Below are 19,631 nucleotides of genomic sequence, written 5' to 3'. Positions count from 1 at the left end.
CCCCATGGCTACCCCCACAACCCCGGGCACCGTCACTTTAAAAAAAACAAACCAGAAAAAAACAGAAAAAAAGGGGAAAAAAAAGCCTCTACATACTTTAGAAGCAGGGGCTGGGGAGGCTCTGGGGCCTCCTGGCAGAGCCCTCCTGGGCAGTACAGGGCAGCGGGGGGCAGGAGGGCTCAGGCTGGGGCTGCTGGGGCTATCTCTCTGCCCCATGCTGTGCAGGCAGGGCCGCAGTCAGCCAGCTGGCAGTTGGAGCTGCTGGTAAGTGCTGGGTGGGGGGGGGCATTAAAACTATGGGGTGGGGGCAAGGGCTTGGGGGGATGAGAGGGATTAGGCAGGCAGGGCAAGGCAGGGGTCAGAGGCCTCAGGGACGCTGGTAGGAAGAGGAGCCAGCCAGGGCAGTATTCGGGGAGGCTGGGTGAATGGGCAGGGCCATCCGGGGTCCTCCCCCCATGGTCCCCTTCCCCCTTCTCCAGTCCCATGACCTCTTACTTACCAGCATTGGAGCCCTCGTGCTGAACACCCAGCCTGGCCGGCCACATGTTTCAGCACCAGGACAAGGGCCAGCCACAGAGATGCTCTGGCAGCCAGAGTGTCTCCATGGAGGACCCAGCTTCTGGTTGCCTCAGGGCACAGTCAAGGACCATGCCCTGCTCCGCTTTTTTAAACTTCAGTTTTTTAGACCCCTGGATATCCAGCAGGAACATTTTTTCATTCCTGAATGTGCCTCTTGCCCTGCCTCAAAGGGGTTTGAGGAAGAGGAAGAGGAACATACGCAGTCTTCTGGACGTGGCCTAGGAGTTTTTAATCAGGAACTAAAGGTGCTTTGAGAAAGCTGTACACGGTTCATAACACATACTGTTTTTACCTAGGGGTTACCATCTAGTTAGGGCTAAGGAGAAGAAAGCCAAGTAGCCTCCTTTCTCCTTCTTCTCTGCTGCCTTTGGGATATTTTTGAACACTTTCATGCCTGTTTCCCCCTTACATTGGAGGGAGTATTGAACCCTGAGACTGCTGCTGCTGCAGAGTAGATGAAAGAAATCACATGTGATTTAGGGCACGAAAGCAAAAGAAAAATACTTTAAAAGAGCAAACCAAAACAAAAAGACAACAACAAAAAGCCCTTTTTCAAATAGGGGTGGCCATTTGTGGGGACAGAGGGCAGGGGATGGCAAGAAAAAAATAAAGCAGTGTTTCTTAGCCTTAATTGCCACAATGCACCCTGTTTAAGCTTGAGGAGGTAAACTCCATTTCTAAAACTAATTTATTTATTACAGTGCTTACATCCTTGCAGAGGGGCCAGGTAGTGAGGTGCAGGAATGCCTAGGCAGGGAGGGAGCCTGAGCCTGATCTTAGTTTATTTTCTCACGCCTCCTGCCACACTTCAAAGGATCCCACAGCACCTCAGGGTTTCTCGGTACCCTGGTTGAGAATCACAGAGTTAGGGAGTTGCTATGTACTTCTGCTCCATTAATACATTGTTTATTTTTATTGTTCTTCTCAGGAATGTGAGATGCTGTGTCTCATGAGATTAGACCAAAGATCAGAAACAGAAATAAATAAATCCTAGTGGTCTTTCATGTTCCAAAGTAAAATGGACTTTCTGTATGATCCAATATTCAGCACAAAGATCAACCTAAGTAATAGAGCACATTTATCTGGCTTGTACAATAGTAACAGCAACCCATAATATTTCTGCTTTTTGGTTTTATATAAAAGACAATCACACAAGTCTTATAGTTAATTGATTATCTTCCACTCAAAATGAGGCCGCTTCCATTGAACCTATTTGTTTTCACAGTATTGACCAGAAGAAATGTTCAGGTGACTCCTAATTCAGCTGCCATTGCCAGTTCCCAAATTCTGTTTCCTCCACAATCTGCATAATTGGATAATGGAAGAAATGACAGGTAACCTAACTGCAAAAATATATTCCATTCCTTCTAGGGATCATTAGGACATGAAGCTTCTAGCCTTGTTCTATATATTAATAATCACCTACTAGTTCTGTTCTACATGTGGGCATATTAATAATCATCAATAATATCATGTGTTTATATATACATAGTGTTGAAGCAAAAAGAAGCATTAAGCAATTAATGTAGCCCCTGTGGTACTTCATTAGATCAATGAAGAGATTAAAAACACTGAGTGTTGGAATAATCCTTGTATTCTCCCCACAAAAAATAGGTGTTCAAGGTGAAAAAAGGAACAAAGACATTTCCCTTTGGAGGAATGTGTGTGTGCTTAACACAGTGAACAACCTCAGCCTGCAGTATGTAAATTTGACTGTTCTCTGTAGCGCTCTGTAAAATGTTGTCCAGATCAATGAAACTTTGGTTATTTGCAGTACACCATAAGTGCTGAAAGTGCAGATTAGAGCTGCCCATCAAGAACACAGATACTTGGATTGTTTTAAAGAGCTGATGCCTATATTTGTGACTTTTTGCAACCTGCACATGCTGGTTTGATGCTTTTCTTCTTCTGTATTATGTGTCCTATGTGTATTACTTCAGCCAAACACCAGATTTATATCCCGATACAGTAAAAAAAAGCTAATATAAGCAAGCTGTGTTGTATGGCTTTTTTACCTTAATATTGTAAAAATAAAATTGCATGCAACACACTAAATGCTTTATAACAAATGACCTCATCTGTTTCAGGATCACAGGAAACTAGGGCCCAAAGGGACTTCACAAGGTCATCTGTTCCAGCCCCCTACTAAAGGTAGGATCATCCCTCACTAAACCATCCCAGGCAAGTGTCTGTCTAACCTGCTTTTCAAAGTTTCCAAGGGCATCTTTTCTAGGTAGTCTATTCCAGTGCCTGACCATTATGATAGCCAAAAGTTTCCTTCTCAGAAGAACTTTTCCACTAAACTGGCAGACCTTGAGCATGAACAATTACATGTAATTTAACTATTGTGTTTCTGAAGATTTTTTTTCAAATGGCCGAAGCAAAACTGTATGTAAGCAATCTATTCCTATATGCTTTATGAACATCTTTTCATCAAGGGAGGGCTTTTACTTTCTGACTACAGGAATAAAAATAAAATTCCATTTTCTAAATTGTGGATGATGATGTTACAGTTTTAGCCTTCTAGATCTACCCACTAGGTGTTTTAATTTAACGCTAGAGATATAAAAGGACTTGGGCGTGATGACACCAAGTATCACCATGCTTTTAGGCATCTGACTTCCTGAATAGAATCCAAAGAGTTTTTGCTTACCTTCCCCATTCAATGGATAGGCAGCGTTGGGCACCTTATAATCATATTCAGAGGAGCTAGGGCATTGAGGAACTACTAATTGTGCATTGGAGACCAGGTGATAGTGAGTAAATGCTAGTGACAAGGCAGCCTCATTGGTGAACTTTTTGCTCAGGAACTTATAAGTAAACCTGGCTTAGCAGGGCACAGGCAAGGTATATTAGTCCTGTCCTCCACAGGACCCAAAGCTATTGCGGTATGGATAAGTCATTGGAGGATTTGGCATCAATTTTGAGCTGTAGAAAGGCCTCCAGGTCTGACTGGGATTCACAGACCAGAACTCTGTTGTGTTGTAAGGCACCTAATATGTTCCTTTGAAAATGGAGCAAGGGTGACTCTTTACTTTTAAAATGAACTTGAATACTGAGTGAGTGAATGAGAGATCTGAGTTCTAAGCCATTGTCACCCTGAGGAGGTTCAAAACCATGCTTTCCATCTCCATGAAGAGTACCCTAGCCACCAAAATACTAACCTGTTCTCAGGTAGAGGCAAGGACTCTTTTTGTTGAATATTTTGTCACTTTGCAAAAATGAGGGGAGGGGAGAAGGAGAAGAGGGACAGGGGGTGGGTGGGAAGCTGCTGTAACACTGCCCTTGAATTGCCTCCTGAATTCCTCCCTCCACCCTGGATTTTCCCTGCACTCATGGCTCACGCTGCCACCCTGCAGCCCCAGCTGCCTTGTCTCAGTTGTCTCTTCCACCCTGCATTGGCCCCACCCTCCCTGTCCTCCAGTTGGCCCCTGCACCACACCCCTGGCACCGTGATCCTCCGTGTCATCCCAATCACCCTCAGATCACCCATTCCAACCCCCGTCAGCCTTTCCACCCCCAAGTCACCACCCTGCTGCTCCAATCAGGCTGAGAACAGTGCAGGTTGTACGGGTAGAAGTGTGTGTGTGTGGGGGGGTCCCTCTCTTTGCCTGCTGTCTGGATTTCATGCAGTCTTCACCATCCCTGTGCACCCAGATCCATCCCCTGCTGGCCCCCATGGCTGTCCGGCAGGTCCTCACACCGACTTAGTGTGGAGGCACAAAAATAGCAGCCACAAAAAGGGCTGCTCACCAATGAGAAGAAACATGCTGTATTGCAGATATCTGCAGTAATCATAGCAGGAGGAGGATGTAAGGCACAAACATAAGTCAGAAAGACTAGTCATAATGAGTCTGTTACATCGGTATGTAATCAATGTAACACCTCCTCACAGATTTTGACTTAATGAATTCAGGAACAGTTGCAGAGCCTCCAGCCCCACTCTCACATCGGTACTCTTAGTTCTACCTCCCAGGCTTAACTGGAAGACCAAGCAGAGTTTCACACAGCATAGTGGGTCAAACTCTTTTTTAGGTTCCTCCTGCCTGTACTCCAGTTGCGAGAGGAATAGACTTTAATAAAACTCCCATTTACATTGATTTATACAACTTTGTGTTGATAGGGAGAACCTTTTCGTTTCTTTCTTTTTAGCTGATATGTCAAAAGGAGTAACTTGGAACTGCTTATTTTACAAGCAGCACACAAAGTGGGAAACTCTGCCTCTGCTGGAAAAAATACTTGTAAGACAAATAATTGTATTCTGTTAATTTTAGGCAAGTATTTTTTTTTCTTTTACTGTATTCTATACTTGTCAAAGAGTTCTGTGGTTACATGGATATACTCAGTAATCTTATATGAGGATGGATTTTCTTTTATCCCAAATAGCATGAAAAAGATGTTACTTAAAATATCCTGCATGCTGAGGCTTATTTTTAATGCTCCTATCTACATTCTGGCAATGATGAAGGTAGGACACTGAATGTTGCTATATGTTTTCTCAGTATAGCAAAATGTTTTTCATGCACTTGTGACAGCTCTTTTTGCAATTAAAGCCATAATGATCTACCAGCATTTATGTGACTGTGCTGTAAAGAGGAATCTGCAATATCATAACAACTGCAGCAGGTGGCAGTAGAACAAGGGCCACAGAAAGGAGAAGGCAAGCCATTTTCCTTTCATACTAAAGAGAAGTGAAGGATTTTAAATCTCTGGCTGCTGGCTGGTAAGGGATAGCAGAACTTAAAATGGCAGAAACGCTTGGACAGGGAAGATAGGGGTTTGTTGGAGTTGGATTAGTCATGTCATTGGATTTGTTGAAAGTAAGAGGCACAAGGTAGTCAGTTCTCAAAGCCTGTGGTCTCAGGATAGTACAAGGGGGGTTCTTCTAGGGTATAACTTCTTCCAGGATTTAAGAAAGTTACAGTGGACAAGCAAAGGAAATCTCTATACTGACTAGAGATGCAGTACTGAAATTTTGCTTTATATTTTTTCACACACTCTGCTATAGAGAATTTCTGTAAATATTAAAATCCAACACACTTGTATATTTGTTGTATGCCAGCAATTAACAGCAATTTGAGGCATCTCCTGTAAGGTTTCTGTCCTGATTGAATGTGAAGAAATAAGGAGCTAAACCTTGGTTACTATTTCTTTCTGCTGTCTTATAAGTCTATCGTTGTCCGACAACTTTACGATCTTTTAAAAATCCAAAGTGCTATAATACATGAATGAGTAGTGCCAGGAATATGCTTTCCATGCTTTTTTTATTATATTTTCTCCTTGTACACTACGAAGTAGGGCAAAAATTATTTTACAGAAGAATGACATTTTGATTTTAGTGTCTCTGTCAAGTCACAGCAGAGGCTTTGGAAAACAAAGTTTGGCAGTAGCTAATTTTGGTAAAACACAAGCCAAACTATCCCATAAAATGCTGATGGTGATTTGCAATGAGTTGGACAAAAATAAAATAAGATGTTGTGCTTGTCCCAAGAAATGTATAGTCACTCTAAATTGTGTGTATATACAGTTAAAATATAAATAATTCCTTGCAGTTCTAGTAAGAAATAAAAGAAATTTTAAATGGAAAGGAGGAGGGGGTTTAATACATAAGAGGGAAGGGGACTTTAAGAATATATGAACAGCATGGGAAAAGCTATGATTATGAGAGTGAGAAGAATACAAAAGGGGCAATCAGAATGGAGGCTTGGGAAGAACATCAGTGTGGGAAAGAGATTAACTGGAGCCCCTAAGGTGAAGTTGAGAACTTAATGAGAAGCATGAACTTTATGTGGGGGAGAAAAGTGAGAGGCTGATGGGGATTCAAAGAAGGTAGTAAGACCGAGCAAGAGAAAGGGAAGATTGTTTGAGTAGCAAGGTTCTGAATAGGTTGAAGGGTCTAAAGTGTTAGGAGGACAAGGCAGAGGAGGTTGCAATTTTGTAGGTGAGTCAAAACCTGTTATTTTACATGGTTTTTAGCTGCCAGTCTTTTTACAATGAATCATACAATAGCTGAGAGAAGATCGTAACAGATAACCTGATGTGGCAAATATGTCCTTTTCATGCATATTTGTGATGTATTAGATACAGGATAACCTCATGAAGCCGGCATGCTCGAGACCAAGTACCTGCCGGGAATATGAAAATTCTGGTTTGTTGAAACTGGAGCGGCAGCCAGTCCTGGAGCAGCGGCCGCATGTGGGGCGGTGCCATGGGGCAGTGGGTGGCGGCAGCAGCCGTTGCATGCAAGCTTCCACCTCCGCTGCTCCGGGACCGGCTGCCACTACTCCCCAATGAAGTGTAGTTTTAAAAATTGCCGGATTTTCAATAATTCCAGATTTTGAGGTTATACTGTATAATGTATCTTCAGTGTGAATCTACTGTTAAAACACAGTAGGGATTCTATAGTTGGAAATGTGGATCACATTAATCTGTATATTTATTCATAATTTGTACAAAAAAGGAATCTGTGATCTCTCTCTGTCAGGTGCTCTTTTTTTGGTCACAACAAAGTATTTGACAAGACAAATATTTACCACTAATAACACTGATCATTTTAATAAAAATGCATTGAATTATCAAGATAATCAGTCTTGCTGTGCTGAAACCCTAGGGTTTTAGGCATTACTCTACATTATCTTTGCCATGGTTTGATGTTTGCCCTATTTCTAAAATCTGAAGTTTCTTTTAACTATAGAGTCCCAGATACTCTTGTAGGATCCTGATCTTTAGTACTGGCTTCTGGGATGCAGTTGTTTCAGGAGAAGGGGCATTTTTCTGATAATGTTAGTCATTTAGTCAAAGGTTAGTATTATTTCAAGGAATTAAATGGCAAAGAAATCTAGTCAAGAGATAAGGTCACCACATGGCATATGCAAACTGGGTATGTATGGATAGTAGATTAAATCATGAGGGAAAGCCTATGGGTTAGCATTAGAGAGCTATATTCAAAGCTTATTTTATGGAGGAGTTAATCCAAGTTTACCCTGTATAAATGGGAAAAAAAGTTTACCTATGTAAACAACACAAAAGCTTATCTGAACTTTCCTTATCACCTCAGTCTGTTCCTGTCCCAAGGACTTCTTTCTGGTTAGTTGAGTTGAACTCCAAAAAGCAGAAGGGGCCATACTACTTCACCCTGCATCAGCTCTACAAAGGTCTCATCCATTTGAGCACTGTAACTTCCTTGGATCTGCTGCATTCAGTGACAATATGTTCTTTCAGGAGGAGGGAGGGCAGGGTTTTGGCTAGTAGGCCAGATTAATCAGTTGTTTAAACCTGGTGTATGCTAGCATAGGCCTTTGCACAAAACCCTTTAGTAGAAAATGTGTCCAAAGAAAATGATCACAATTTCCATTGCTTTAGATTGGAAAGGCAGAGAGGCATAGGGGGAGTTGCATTAGAGGATGGTGCTAGATGAATAGGGGATGTGCCTCAGAATAGCTGGGAACACTGATTTAGTATAATGCTTCAGTAGCCACTAGTGTAGGTTACAATCCAAAGCTATTTACTGCAATGGGAACCCCAAGGAAATGGTAGTGATTGAACCATTACTTGTCTGCCTTTGAGATGAATTCTCAGTGTAGTATAAGGTGCCTTGTCTAATGGAAGAAAGATATTAATAAGGAGATGCTGTTTCATCAATAGATAGGCTTGTGTCTATGACCATAGGTATAATTCCAACCCATTATAACCTGTTTGCAGTACATTTGGGGGATATATATTAAAATATGTGGAGCAAAATGTCATCTGAGAAATCATGTGATAAATATTTGTGACCGCATACAATATTTTTCACTTGATTAAAATTATGAAACAAAACAAACAAAATTTCAAGTTGACTGTCTTGCTATTTACCCGAAGTATTTTTTATTAACCTGAAAATAAGATACACACCACTGGATGTGGTGACACAACCTAATACTGAATGAATGTACATTATAAAGGTCCCTGGTTTGTGGGTTATTACTTTGTCACTTAAAGAATCAGTCTGTTTTCTAAGCTACTGTTCACAAAGGAGTTTCTTGGCACTGTATTTTTGATTGACAGTGGGTTATTAGGCTGTCCACTTATTTCATGAGAATGTGTACACTTCACTTTTACCTGCGTGCTTCCAGTTGCAAGCCAGAGCAGCTGAAGTGTTAATATCTTGTTTTCAAAATCCACTACTTTTAATGCTTGAAAGTTCTCCTTAGGTGTAGTGTGTATAAAGGAAAAGTAGCATATACAGCAAATATATTACCCTCTCTCTCTCTCTCTCTCTCTCTCTCTCTCTCTCTAACTTAAATATATATAAAAGAACTGGGCTCAGTGAGAACCCAGCAAAGAGGCTCTATACTGGTACTCATGTGCAGGCTGTTTTATCTTATTGTCTGGCTTTCATCATAGACCCACATTTCCTACCTGTCACCACAAGGGGTGTCCAGGACACATTATGAACGTGCAGCTTCAGTAACCAAGCTATACAGGGTAGTCTAGCAGTTTAGCCCTGAGTGATTCTGTGAAATTGGAGGAGAGATTCTTGCTGCTGCTCTTCAGGGATTGCTGCTGTTGGAGGGAGGGGGTGGGGGACGACATTTGGAGGTGTGTGCATGTGTGAGAAGATGCAGAGTGCATTTGACTGAGGTGTCTGGGCACTGGGAAGCACTGCAGGAAGAGAGGCAGAGAGAAGAGGAAGCAAGAATAAGACTGAAGTGCAGAGCAGCTGTTTCTCCTAACACTCTGGTTCTTTTGGGTGCCTCTGTGAATGTGAACATGGATTCTGTCACTGAAAGCTTCTTCAAGCTGCTGTTTCTGTTATCTATTCATGACTGGAACACAATAGTGGCAGGGAATAAATGTAAGTACTGCAAATTATTTAAAACTCAGAACCAAATGTTTTGAAAACTTCTGGGGTATTTTGGTTGGATCTGGATGAAATATTGCTCTTGAAATATACATGCTTAATGCTTCTGAACTGATGACTGCAAGTAGCTTGGCTGAAACTGTGCCTTTGGCTGAGAAATGTCATTTTCTAAGTTCTAGCATTCATTCTACTGATTTTTTTTACACAAGTCTTTACAGAGAATAGTACTGCAAATGCTCAAGTTTCAGTATAATCTCTCATTAGCATCGCTCATTACCAAGGAATTGCATGCTCATCCTTCATTTGCATCTTTGTTTCCTGTTTTAGAAGTGATGCATTTTAGAAGGAATTATTTCTTAAATGGAAATTGCTGACAGATTTCTACTGTATACAGCATCAGCTTGATTTTTGCCGTTTACAGTTTGGAGGCTGGTATTAGGATCTCATGAATTAAGCTGGCACTCAAGTAACTCTGATGCACATAACCATGCAGTTTAAGAGTAGAGTTAAATGCAACAAGGGAAAATGTTGAGAGCGAGATTTTATGGGAAGTGCGCTGATTGCTTAGATAATAATGTCCATGCATGATTAAGAGAAAGAGCACTGTCAGAACCAGGAGAAAGTTTTTGAAAAATGAGTAAATCATAGTCGGTAAGCCTGAATTTCAAAATAGAAATAGTGATTAAAATACTGAAGAGAATCTGCCCTCTAGAAGAAAGATCTGATATGTGCATTGGGATCTTCGGTTTTGATACTGAATGAGGTATGCTCATTTTTACCCCAAGGAAACTTATCAAAAACTATTTTTGAGACATTTTACCTGTTCTGTATTTGTTCTTTGACTGTGCTTTGGCTTTAGTGAACCATAAGGATTTTATTTTGCATACATCTATTAGAATAGTTGCCTAAGCACCAGATGCTCATAGCCTGAAATAAGCAGCATTTTTTTCCCTCGTTGAGTTCTGGATGTGTGGCATATGAATGAGGAGGGAAGGCATAGTAACTCTGTTTGAAGAAAGTGAATGTTAGTGCCAGTAAGAATATTCAGGAATAACCTTACAGCACTGTAGCAGGGGACCGCTCCTTTGAAACATGTAAGCAATGACAAAGAAGTTTAAGGTGTCGTGTGCTTCCATATCCTAGGGTTTAGCATATGCATGCTTTGTAAACTAACCATGCTCCCCTGAGCCAGACAGTCGCCCTGCAGCACCAAAATGATCTTGTGCTGTCATTCAGTAATGATATCATTTGATACTCAAGTGCATAGAGTAGCCCTAAACATGAATACTAAGTTCCATTTGTAAAACACTCTCCTGCAATCCAGCCCCAGCTTTAATTTTCTTCATCGTTCTGTATTGTACCATTTATGAATACATCCACTTGCACAAAAACATGATAATCAAATCACGCATTTGGCACTATATACAAAACTAAATCAGATGCTTACAGGGAGGCATATTAAAACCAAGGCAGCAAAATAGGACTTGCAGAGTACAACAAAACAGTAAAGCACTAGAGGTCACTCTTACAATTTAAGAAGCAAGGTTCTGGAGAAAACATCATTTTGCTTTCCAGTGCAGAAATATGAAGGATAAAATAAATCAGTTGGAACCACATTTATTACTGCTTCTCTCCAAGACTTTTGAAACAAGCTGAACTATGTTATATTGGCAAATGAGTAACTATGTTAATGGAGTCTTACTTTTGCATTGAAGACGATTTACGCCTATCAATGGGTAGTCAAAGCACTTTTGTGTGAGGTGAAGAAATTGATATTTTATCCATTTTACAGATAGGGAAACATGCTTAGAGAAGTCAAATAACTTGTCTAAATGCATGGAAGGAGTTACTTTAGAGTCTGAAATAGAATTTAGGAGATTCTGACTCCTTGACTGTACTTCTCCCTTATTGCTATCTAACAAAAGAAAAGAAAAAAGAAATCCCTAAAAGATGCACGTTGTTTTATCTGGCTACTTTACTTTAGTCCATCTTAAAGAGAAAGTGCACATCTGCAGTAGGTAGCTGTGTATTTGGCTCTGCTATGAAGTTTGTCTTAAAATATCCCAGGAAGTAGAGGTGTGTCCTAGTATCCATTTATGGCCACCTGTTTTTGCAGATATCATACTTACCAGTAATTTCTTCTTCTACTTTACAGGATAACCACAAATCCCTTTCAGCACGTGATACTCCTGTCATCATAAATGTATTCAAATAGCTCTGAATAATCATATATAGAAGTTAAAGCTCAGTATTCTATGTATAATTTTCTGGGTTGATATTTTAGAGAACAACCTAAAGAAAAAAAAGTAGGATGCTGTTTCCATTCTGTGAGTAGATTTTTGAGTAGCTTTTCTTTTTTATTTTGTGGTATTACTCTCATCCTAAACCATGAGGACATTAGCTCAGTTTTTAGTTTATTCTTACTTAGACAGACTCCCAAAACATAAACAGAAATATGCCTGACTAAAATTCTCTGTTTTTTCCCTAAAATCTTAATAACTAGTCTTGATTTTTCACAGGTTTCATCATGAAGTAGTATTACCAATTTTCTGCCACAGATTGAACTGTTCTGAGATTTGTCATCTGTCTTTCTTGCTCCAAAGTGCTCTTTTGTTTGAGTAAGGAGGTTTTAAAGTGTTTAGGGTACTGGGAATTGAAAAGATCTATAATTTTGACATTGAGACATGGAGTATTTCTGTGCACGTATTTCCCATCTCTCCTACAGAATAATGGTAAACAGTTTGCTATAATAAGGTAACGATTGTCATTGCAAACACACAAATTTAAAAAATTCTTTGCCAATGCTGATTCACTTTAGTTGCCTTCCAAACTCTTCCCAAAGAATTAAAACTTCATTGCACTTCAAAGAAAACTGAACTTCACTCTTGTAAATAAGGATCTACTTATTCCATATAGAAATGTTAGAACAACGATTATATCAGGATTTCCTGTAAAAAATTGTACAACAAAATGTTTTTGTTTGTTTTTTGAAGCTGGTTCTACAACAGGAAATCAGCCAGTCACCAACCAGCCCTTGGCCACTCGCCTGAAACTAGGGCATAAAACTCTTAATAGATGGTGTACTTCTTGTGCAACCCTCAGAAAATGAAGTGTTGTACATAACATAATTAAACCTCATACACATTTCAACTCAACTGTGGCTGAAGTTATTAAGGCTGATTTGGGCTAAGATTGGAAACAATGCCAACAAATTAAGAGTCTTACATAAAATCTCTTTGCTGTATACATGGGAAGAGAGCAAATGGGTACTTCCGATGCGAATCTCTTTTATGTTCATAAGAAGTTGTGCTTCCTTCTAGGTTCACTGCTCATCTTAGATTTTAACTTTTGTGTGGCAATGACTGCAATTTCTATGAATCAATCAACTGTTTTTATCTTTGAAACTTCTTTTTTTCTTTGAAACTAACACAGAAAGATATAACCTTTTCAAAATTACATTAGCAGATAACATGTTAAGGATATCAGGACTTTCCAGGTACAGGATTCAATGACCTGATGCCTTTCTTCACCTCTCTGATTATCTTATCATAAGCTAGGAAGTATCCCCATAGAAGTTATTTCTTACTAGAAGAAAAGTAATTTGGCTTATGTAAATAATGTTATGGAATTTAGTTCTGATATGTATCATTGTTACAAGACTGTTTCACCCTCTTGGCTAATTTAGGAAACTTAAAGTAATAAATTTAAAACTTAACTGACTTAACAGAATACTGTTTTATAATAAATTGGAATTAAAAGAAAGATCCTTTAAAGTATCAACTAGTAACTGCTGTAGACTCTAAAGGGAACATAGATAGCATTCTGGGGTATTATTTATCATTGGGTTAATTTCCTTTTATTTTTATGCTTTTTGTTCTTTAGCTACAGCTTTCAGCACATCTAGACATATAAATCAATGATTGGGGATTATGTATCTTGCTTATATCGCTAAATCATAGACACATCTATTTTTACTTTCTGAGACTATTTGCTTTTTTTAAAGTACAATAATAACATTAATGCATATATTAACATTACAACTAAGCCCCAGATTAAAGGAAGCGTTACTCCAAATTTATTTCACTTTTTCATTGTCTTGAATTTACAATGGACCAAGGTATTTGGTCCATTTCACTGACTGTGGTCAATGCTTTGCATCTCAGCCATCTGGCTTTTAAGATTTAAACAAATACATTTGGGCTCAGTCAGAAAGATGAACTGAGAGAACATGGCCTCTGATTTCTGGACAGTAACAAGGCATACTGTTGTAAAAGTAGGTTGAAATCAACTGTATAAACAGAATGTAGTATTTTCTATGTAAAGAATAGGGTCATGTTTTTAGGATCTATTGCACCTTTTCCACATGAGGCACATTTCTGCTTTGCCATTTCGAACCCCAAGGCCACCACTAACTTGTACAAATATCAATGATACCACAATTGCTAAGCACCTAAATATTTCACTTTCGCTCTTTCGCATTAAATATAAATACCCATTTTCTCATACGGGGACTATGATATTTAACCCCAATATAGCTGCGTATCACAAAAAAATCTAGGTATGTAATAGTTAAGGATACCTCTATAGCACATATGTATATGTGAAGGTATTAACCCAAGGTAATATGTCTACATGCTCCTGTACAGGAGTGGTGACGGTCATGAGATACCATTCGTGTGATAACTTTGCATATGTATCTTTGGCAAACTCACTTGTATTCTGACCATGAATCCCCGTTTGGCAGGACTTCTAATAACTAACAAAATTGAAGAGTGGCTGCTAACAGCCCTAGATGAAACATTAAATAAATACATAAATAAAGCCTTTTAGAGAAATGTTCCTTTCTTTCCAATGTTGCTTTCCTCCAAAACAATGGTGCTTCTCCACCGGGAGAAAATTTAGGGTACGGTCTCTCTCAGAAATTGGAGTTTCGCTTTATATGATAATTAAGATTCCACCCATTGTCCTCCTGTCCTCCTTAGTATTTGTATTTCATTATTTACATATTAGGTACTTCCCAAACATTATAAAAGGCAAATACAGTCTAAGGACACATAGGTTACATTCTGCATGTTCCAGGTGCAATATTACTTTAATCTGTGGTCCCATTGGATCTTGAGACATTAGATATTAAATCACTCAACATTTTTTTGCATGTGAAACAATTATTTTAAGATATTTTAGAGCAATGATTCTCAGCCATTGTGCTGTGGCACCTTGGGGTGCCACCAGACCTTTGAAGGGTGCCAGGAGGTGTTAATAGATAAAAAAGGTGTGAGGAGATAAGTAGATCAATGGAGACTTGGCTTGTTCCTATCAGGCTGATCTGCAGCTCTACCGTGCAGCGCCTTTGCAAGGAAGTAAGAACAATAATATATCAATGAGTTTTTGAAATTGGGTGCCACTCAATTCACAACAGTTGTGGAGCATGCGTTGAGCCCAAAAAGATTGAGAACCTCTGTTTTAGAGATTTCTAAAGTTTAAAGTTTATAACTATTTCTTCCCCACGGCAAACCTCAATGAGCTTAACTTATGAAGAGATTCTTGTAATCTGGGTAACAACAACATTTAAAAAAAAATCTTATTTATGAATAAAATAGTTGCTCAGTGAAGCATTGCTTATATTAAATGCCATGTTATAGTACAAATACTCATAATACTCATTTCACTTGGTATGATATATGTAACTCATTTATAGTTTGACACTGAGACATTCAAACCAATCTATGGTGGTAAAATCTTTGTACCTTAATGTACCCTCATATATTACCATTAGTAATTCAGAATTAGCCATTCAGAAAAGGCTCAATGCTGTGTTGTTTGTGTGTTGGCTGGTGTCTCCCACGCCTTTCACTCCAATCTATGGAATGAACTGGAGACAGAACATAGTAGCGAGGAGGGGAAATTTCAAATTTTTACACACAAATAGCATACTTTGCAGGAGATCACTTAAATCAGCTATTAGAAAGCTGGGTGAGAGAAGTACACTGTGGTGTGTGCGCATGCATGCATGTTGGGGGAGGAAGGGAGACTTAAAAAAGCATAACAGATGTACAATTATAGCAAACCTCTCTAGATGCTTGATCCTGATTCAGTGGAAGCCAGTATAAACACTTCATTTTCTTGTAAAAAAAAATATGGGGTTTGGTCCACAAATATTGTTTATTTTTCAAGGTGAATACACTTCAGGAGTCATTAATAACTTCAACGTTATTTGAAAGGAACAAAACTGGTATGAATTGGGAGGTAAAAATGATACTGTTTTTTTCAACTTAATGAGTGTTTTTAGTTCAATAATTTGAAAACTGAATAAAGCCTGGCAACTTTTAACATTTTAAGTAGTTTTAAATTAGTAACTACAGAATTACTATTTAAATATCATACCTATTTAATAGACTAATGATGAAAACTACCTCTGGCATTTTAAATCACAAAGGGTAGGGAAAAATATGATAGGAAATCTATCCAGCTGTGTAGTGGGTCTAATTACTTTTTTATTAAGTATGTCTCATTACTTGGTAGTGCTCAGAAATAAGATATTGCTTGTTCCTAACTAGTAGAATGCCTGTTTGTTTCTATAACAATCCTTTAGCAATTAGCACATTTACTTATGTGGTCTTGAGGGAAAATTAGATTAGAAGCAGCTTGTTAGAATATTTGAATTTATTCTTATTACTATTAGTCTTTATGCAGCTATCAAGTAAAATGCATCTTTTTCTTTAACATATTTTTATTAGCCCACTATTGGATCACAATGAGAAGAGTTTTCTAAAAGCAAGGTAATTTGATTTTTTCCCCTTAATTTTTAAATAATATGATAAGGATTGTGTTTTTTCAGAGAAATCCTTAGAATATGTGAAACAATTACCAAAAAAACCCAAACAAACCAAAAGACTAGTAGGAGAAGGTTAAGGGGGGCTTTTTTCCACCTGGGCTTGACCTATTCAAAACTACTACAAAAATATGTTTCTGAGAGAGCAACTGAACCCAAAATATGAGAAGTCTTATAAAGCACTCTGGGTAACATGAAGTTTATGTTATCAAGGATTGGGTGCTGTGGAAGTGAGAAAGCACCATGCTACCAGAATGCACAGAATGGCTTAAATTCAGATCAAGTATAAAGGATAGTTCTCTGGTCAGTCATGAAAGACTTTCCAAGGAAATGTCACATTTTTAAACAGTATTATGTAAATAGACTGTATTTCATGTCAGAACTCTAATACACCTGAGTTAAGTCACTTGACTCACTTCTGGCTCTGTAGCTAGATCCAATGTGGTCAGTATGTATAATATATAATTACAGGGAGATTGGGGGAAAAATGTGCTTGTCCAAGTAGCATGTATTATGGTAAAACTCATGTATGGTTTTATTATGAAGTAATATTCATATAAAATGATATGTTAGAAGCTGCCAACAATTTTCCTGTAAAACTAATTACATGGGAGCATTATGCATGTGAGTTTGTAATTTTTCTTTTGACTTCTCACTGTGCATGTTTAATTCCCAAGTATGTCTTATTTTTAAGGTGTGTGGTAGCCTTGATTGGCTCCCATGAGACACAAAATGTCACAATCTAAATTCATGCCATAGAAAGGTCAATAATATAAGCCAGGACTTTCTAAAAAGCTTGAAAATAGAGGAATTGAATGTGCCCAATTCTACATCACTGAGCAATATCTGAAGAGCCCGCAGACTTCTGGCCCATTTCTGTTTCTGTGCTGTGCTGGCAATGAATGCTCTCCATCCAGTGAGTGCCAGAAAAAACTAGGCTATGCTAAATGCTTCTGCTAGTCCTATATGTAACAGTGAATATATGACAAGGGGGGAGCTGGTCAGGTGTTGGAGTAGCTTTATATTTTGTAAAAATAGAACTCACTGATGTCACAGCAGTATATGTTGCCTGTTCCAGGAGGTACTGGGAGAAATGATGGTTCCAGTAAACATAGTGGGAAACCTCACAGAGAATTTAATGGGGCATAGTTTCACTTAGTGTGTGTAGCTAATACACGGTTTCTTTTGGAACAAAAACTAGGGTGCTGCCCTCCTGCAGTTGGCTACTGTCAGCTCTTTAATTTAAAGGCAAAATTGAACCCAAGCTTGCCATTATTTATTTACTTTGCATTGACAGTTTTCTTCAAACCAAAAGCAAGTTACATAAAAGCAGAGTGAAAAATAGTCAGTAGTATGCTACAGTCTCTGCATTTGATTCTGTATCATAGTGATAGAGCAGAAAACAATATGTCTGTGCCATTATATATCTTTGAAAGGCTTCTCAGTATTCATCACCTAAATGTGGTAATAACCTGACTGCCATATACTCTAGAAAGTCCTGACATTTTGTAAATCAGTGGGCATATCTTCATATGCATTTAATGCAAAGCAATAAACTCTGGCACTTCTTGCACCAGCGTTTATTGCTCTTAGATGTACTGTTCACATGTGCTCCTGGGACTGCAGCACATTGAGCTGGGTCGCAGGAACCCTGGCTGGCAAGATATCTGGGGGTCAGCCTGCCAGCCCAAAGCTGTTTCCTCTGGCTCAAAGTGCTATGGAGGGGCTGGCTGAAGGCATAAGGGTGCTCCAGTGCAGGGCTAGCTGGAAGGCAGCCTCTACACTGAAGCACTCCTGTGCCCCAGACAGTCTGGGCAGTGTCTACACATGTGGTGCTACAGAGTTAATTATTACTCCAGTCTAACAGGGCTGCATGTGTAGATGCACAACATTTACTGTGGACCTAATTAGTCTAGTCTGCAACTAATGTCTCATGTAAATGTACCCAGTAAACTGTAGCTCTCACTATAACTTTTTTCACTGATCTATGGAGGGATTCCTATCAACTGTACAGGGGAAATCAAAATGTTTAATTGGCAAGGGTTTTATAATCATGCCAGAAGTTGCATATTTTCTTTAAAGAAACCTTCATACTTTTTAGTTGCTAAGAAATGTTTTTTAAAGTGAAAGCATGTTTCAGATTCTCCATAGAGCCTTATGAGTCTCCATAGAGCCTGAATAAGATCCTCAAGGGTAGCAATACGATAGATTATTTGAATGTAATATGTCTCTATGCTTTCTACCTGTAATGCAAGTATTTTTTTTCTAATTTGGGGGATTCAGATGACACAGAGTTGGGTTATTCAAACTGATAAAAAATAAATAAATACGGGCAGGAGGAGACATTTGACATATTTTAGATATTTCCTTTACGTAGGAAATCACACTGTGAATGCCTGGGACCAAAAAACAACAACTTTCTTTCAGTAAGAAAATAATTTAAAAATTCAAGAGAAGCCAAGTGATGCAGGGACATGAGCCTGAATGCCTGAAGAGTGATGTAGGCATTTAAGACTCTAATTCCTACTGACTTTCAAGAAACTTTGGGGGCTGCAAGTCTGTGGAACAGACTCTCCTGGGAGCTGAATACCATCACAAATCTCATTACCTTCTGCTCTAAGTGCAAAGCAAGATGTTCAACCTTGCATAAACATAAACAGTATCCTAGGTAAAAGTATCTGTATTGAAAAGATCTAAAATAAATCATTCCACTGCACAAAGTTCTTCCCCTGAGAAAGAGAGAGAACAAGCAAGCAATAGGCTTCAGTCATATTTCTTAATGAACTACAAGAAGGGGCCCTGGAATTAAGATGATGATAGTCTGGTTACTTAGATGTTGAGGAAGTTACCCAACATTACTGAAGTAGACCATTGTGACAGAAAAGGAAGCCTAAAAATATAAAAAGAATAGTTTTAAGTATTAATTGAACTTCTTTCAAAGCCATTCCTACACACATGTACAGTCATAGTGTCTCCTCAGTCTTTTTTCTGTCATAATACCTGTGAGGTTAGGATTCAGTAAAGCTGGAGTCCTGCAAAGACTTATACACATTCAACATATGCTTAACTTTACTAAGGTGAGTAGTCTTAATGAAATACGTTAGAGGTGCTCAAAGTAGTAAAATTAAGCATGTGTGTAAGGAGCATGGCCACGTCCCCTTGCGGGGTCTGCCCCCTACTGGGGTCTCTGGCGCACCAGCTGGAGGAGCTCCAGGCCACAGTCCAGAGACTGCATGCCATCAGGGACTGTGAGCAAGAGATAGACTCCTACTGCCAGGCCCTTCTCCCCCGGGAGCCGCAGGGGAGAGCTCCGTCTCTCTCCATGACTAAGGAGGACTCTGGGACCTCCCGCTCTGCCCAGTCAGGGGCATGGACCAA

At 39.1% G+C, this 19,631-nt stretch overlaps 1 protein-coding gene and 2 long non-coding RNA genes across 4 annotated transcripts in view; all 3 read left to right on the top strand.

The window, feature by feature from the left end:
* LOC109323450 overlaps positions 1-4,809 on the top strand; it is a 37,979-nt gene extending 33,170 nt beyond the window's left edge. The window contains exons 2-5 of the long non-coding RNA XR_002104671.1: positions 1,508-1,643; positions 1,805-1,913; positions 2,667-2,730; positions 4,732-4,809. This is a non-coding gene — a long non-coding RNA (uncharacterized LOC109323450). The remainder of the gene's footprint in view (positions 1-1,507; positions 1,644-1,804; positions 1,914-2,666; positions 2,731-4,731) is intronic.
* Positions 4,810-4,860: 51 nt separating this feature from the next.
* Positions 4,861-7,154, top strand: LOC109323452. Its single transcript, XR_002104673.1, has 2 exons — positions 4,861-5,302; positions 6,667-7,154. It is a non-coding gene; the product is annotated as an uncharacterized LOC109323452 (long non-coding RNA).
* A 50-nt stretch (positions 7,155-7,204) lies between these two features.
* Positions 7,205-19,631, top strand: part of LOC109323448 (contactin-associated protein-like 4) — a 421,861-nt gene continuing 409,434 nt past the window's right edge. For both annotated transcript variants that reach the window (XM_019555012.1, XM_019555011.1), the window contains exon 1: positions 7,205-9,415. In XM_019555012.1, the coding sequence (XP_019410557.1) occupies positions 9,331-9,415 (85 nt within the window). In that variant the 5' untranslated portion in view covers positions 7,205-9,330. The remainder of the gene's footprint in view (positions 9,416-19,631) is intronic.

Source organism: Crocodylus porosus, unplaced genomic scaffold, assembly GCF_001723895.1.
Source record: "Crocodylus porosus isolate Cpor-Errol unplaced genomic scaffold, CroPor_comp1, whole genome shotgun sequence".
Lineage (NCBI taxonomy): Eukaryota > Metazoa > Chordata > Crocodylia > Crocodylidae > Crocodylus > Crocodylus porosus.
The sequence above is the reverse complement of the archived record's forward strand: the minus strand, read 5'-3'. Positions and strand labels throughout refer to the sequence as shown.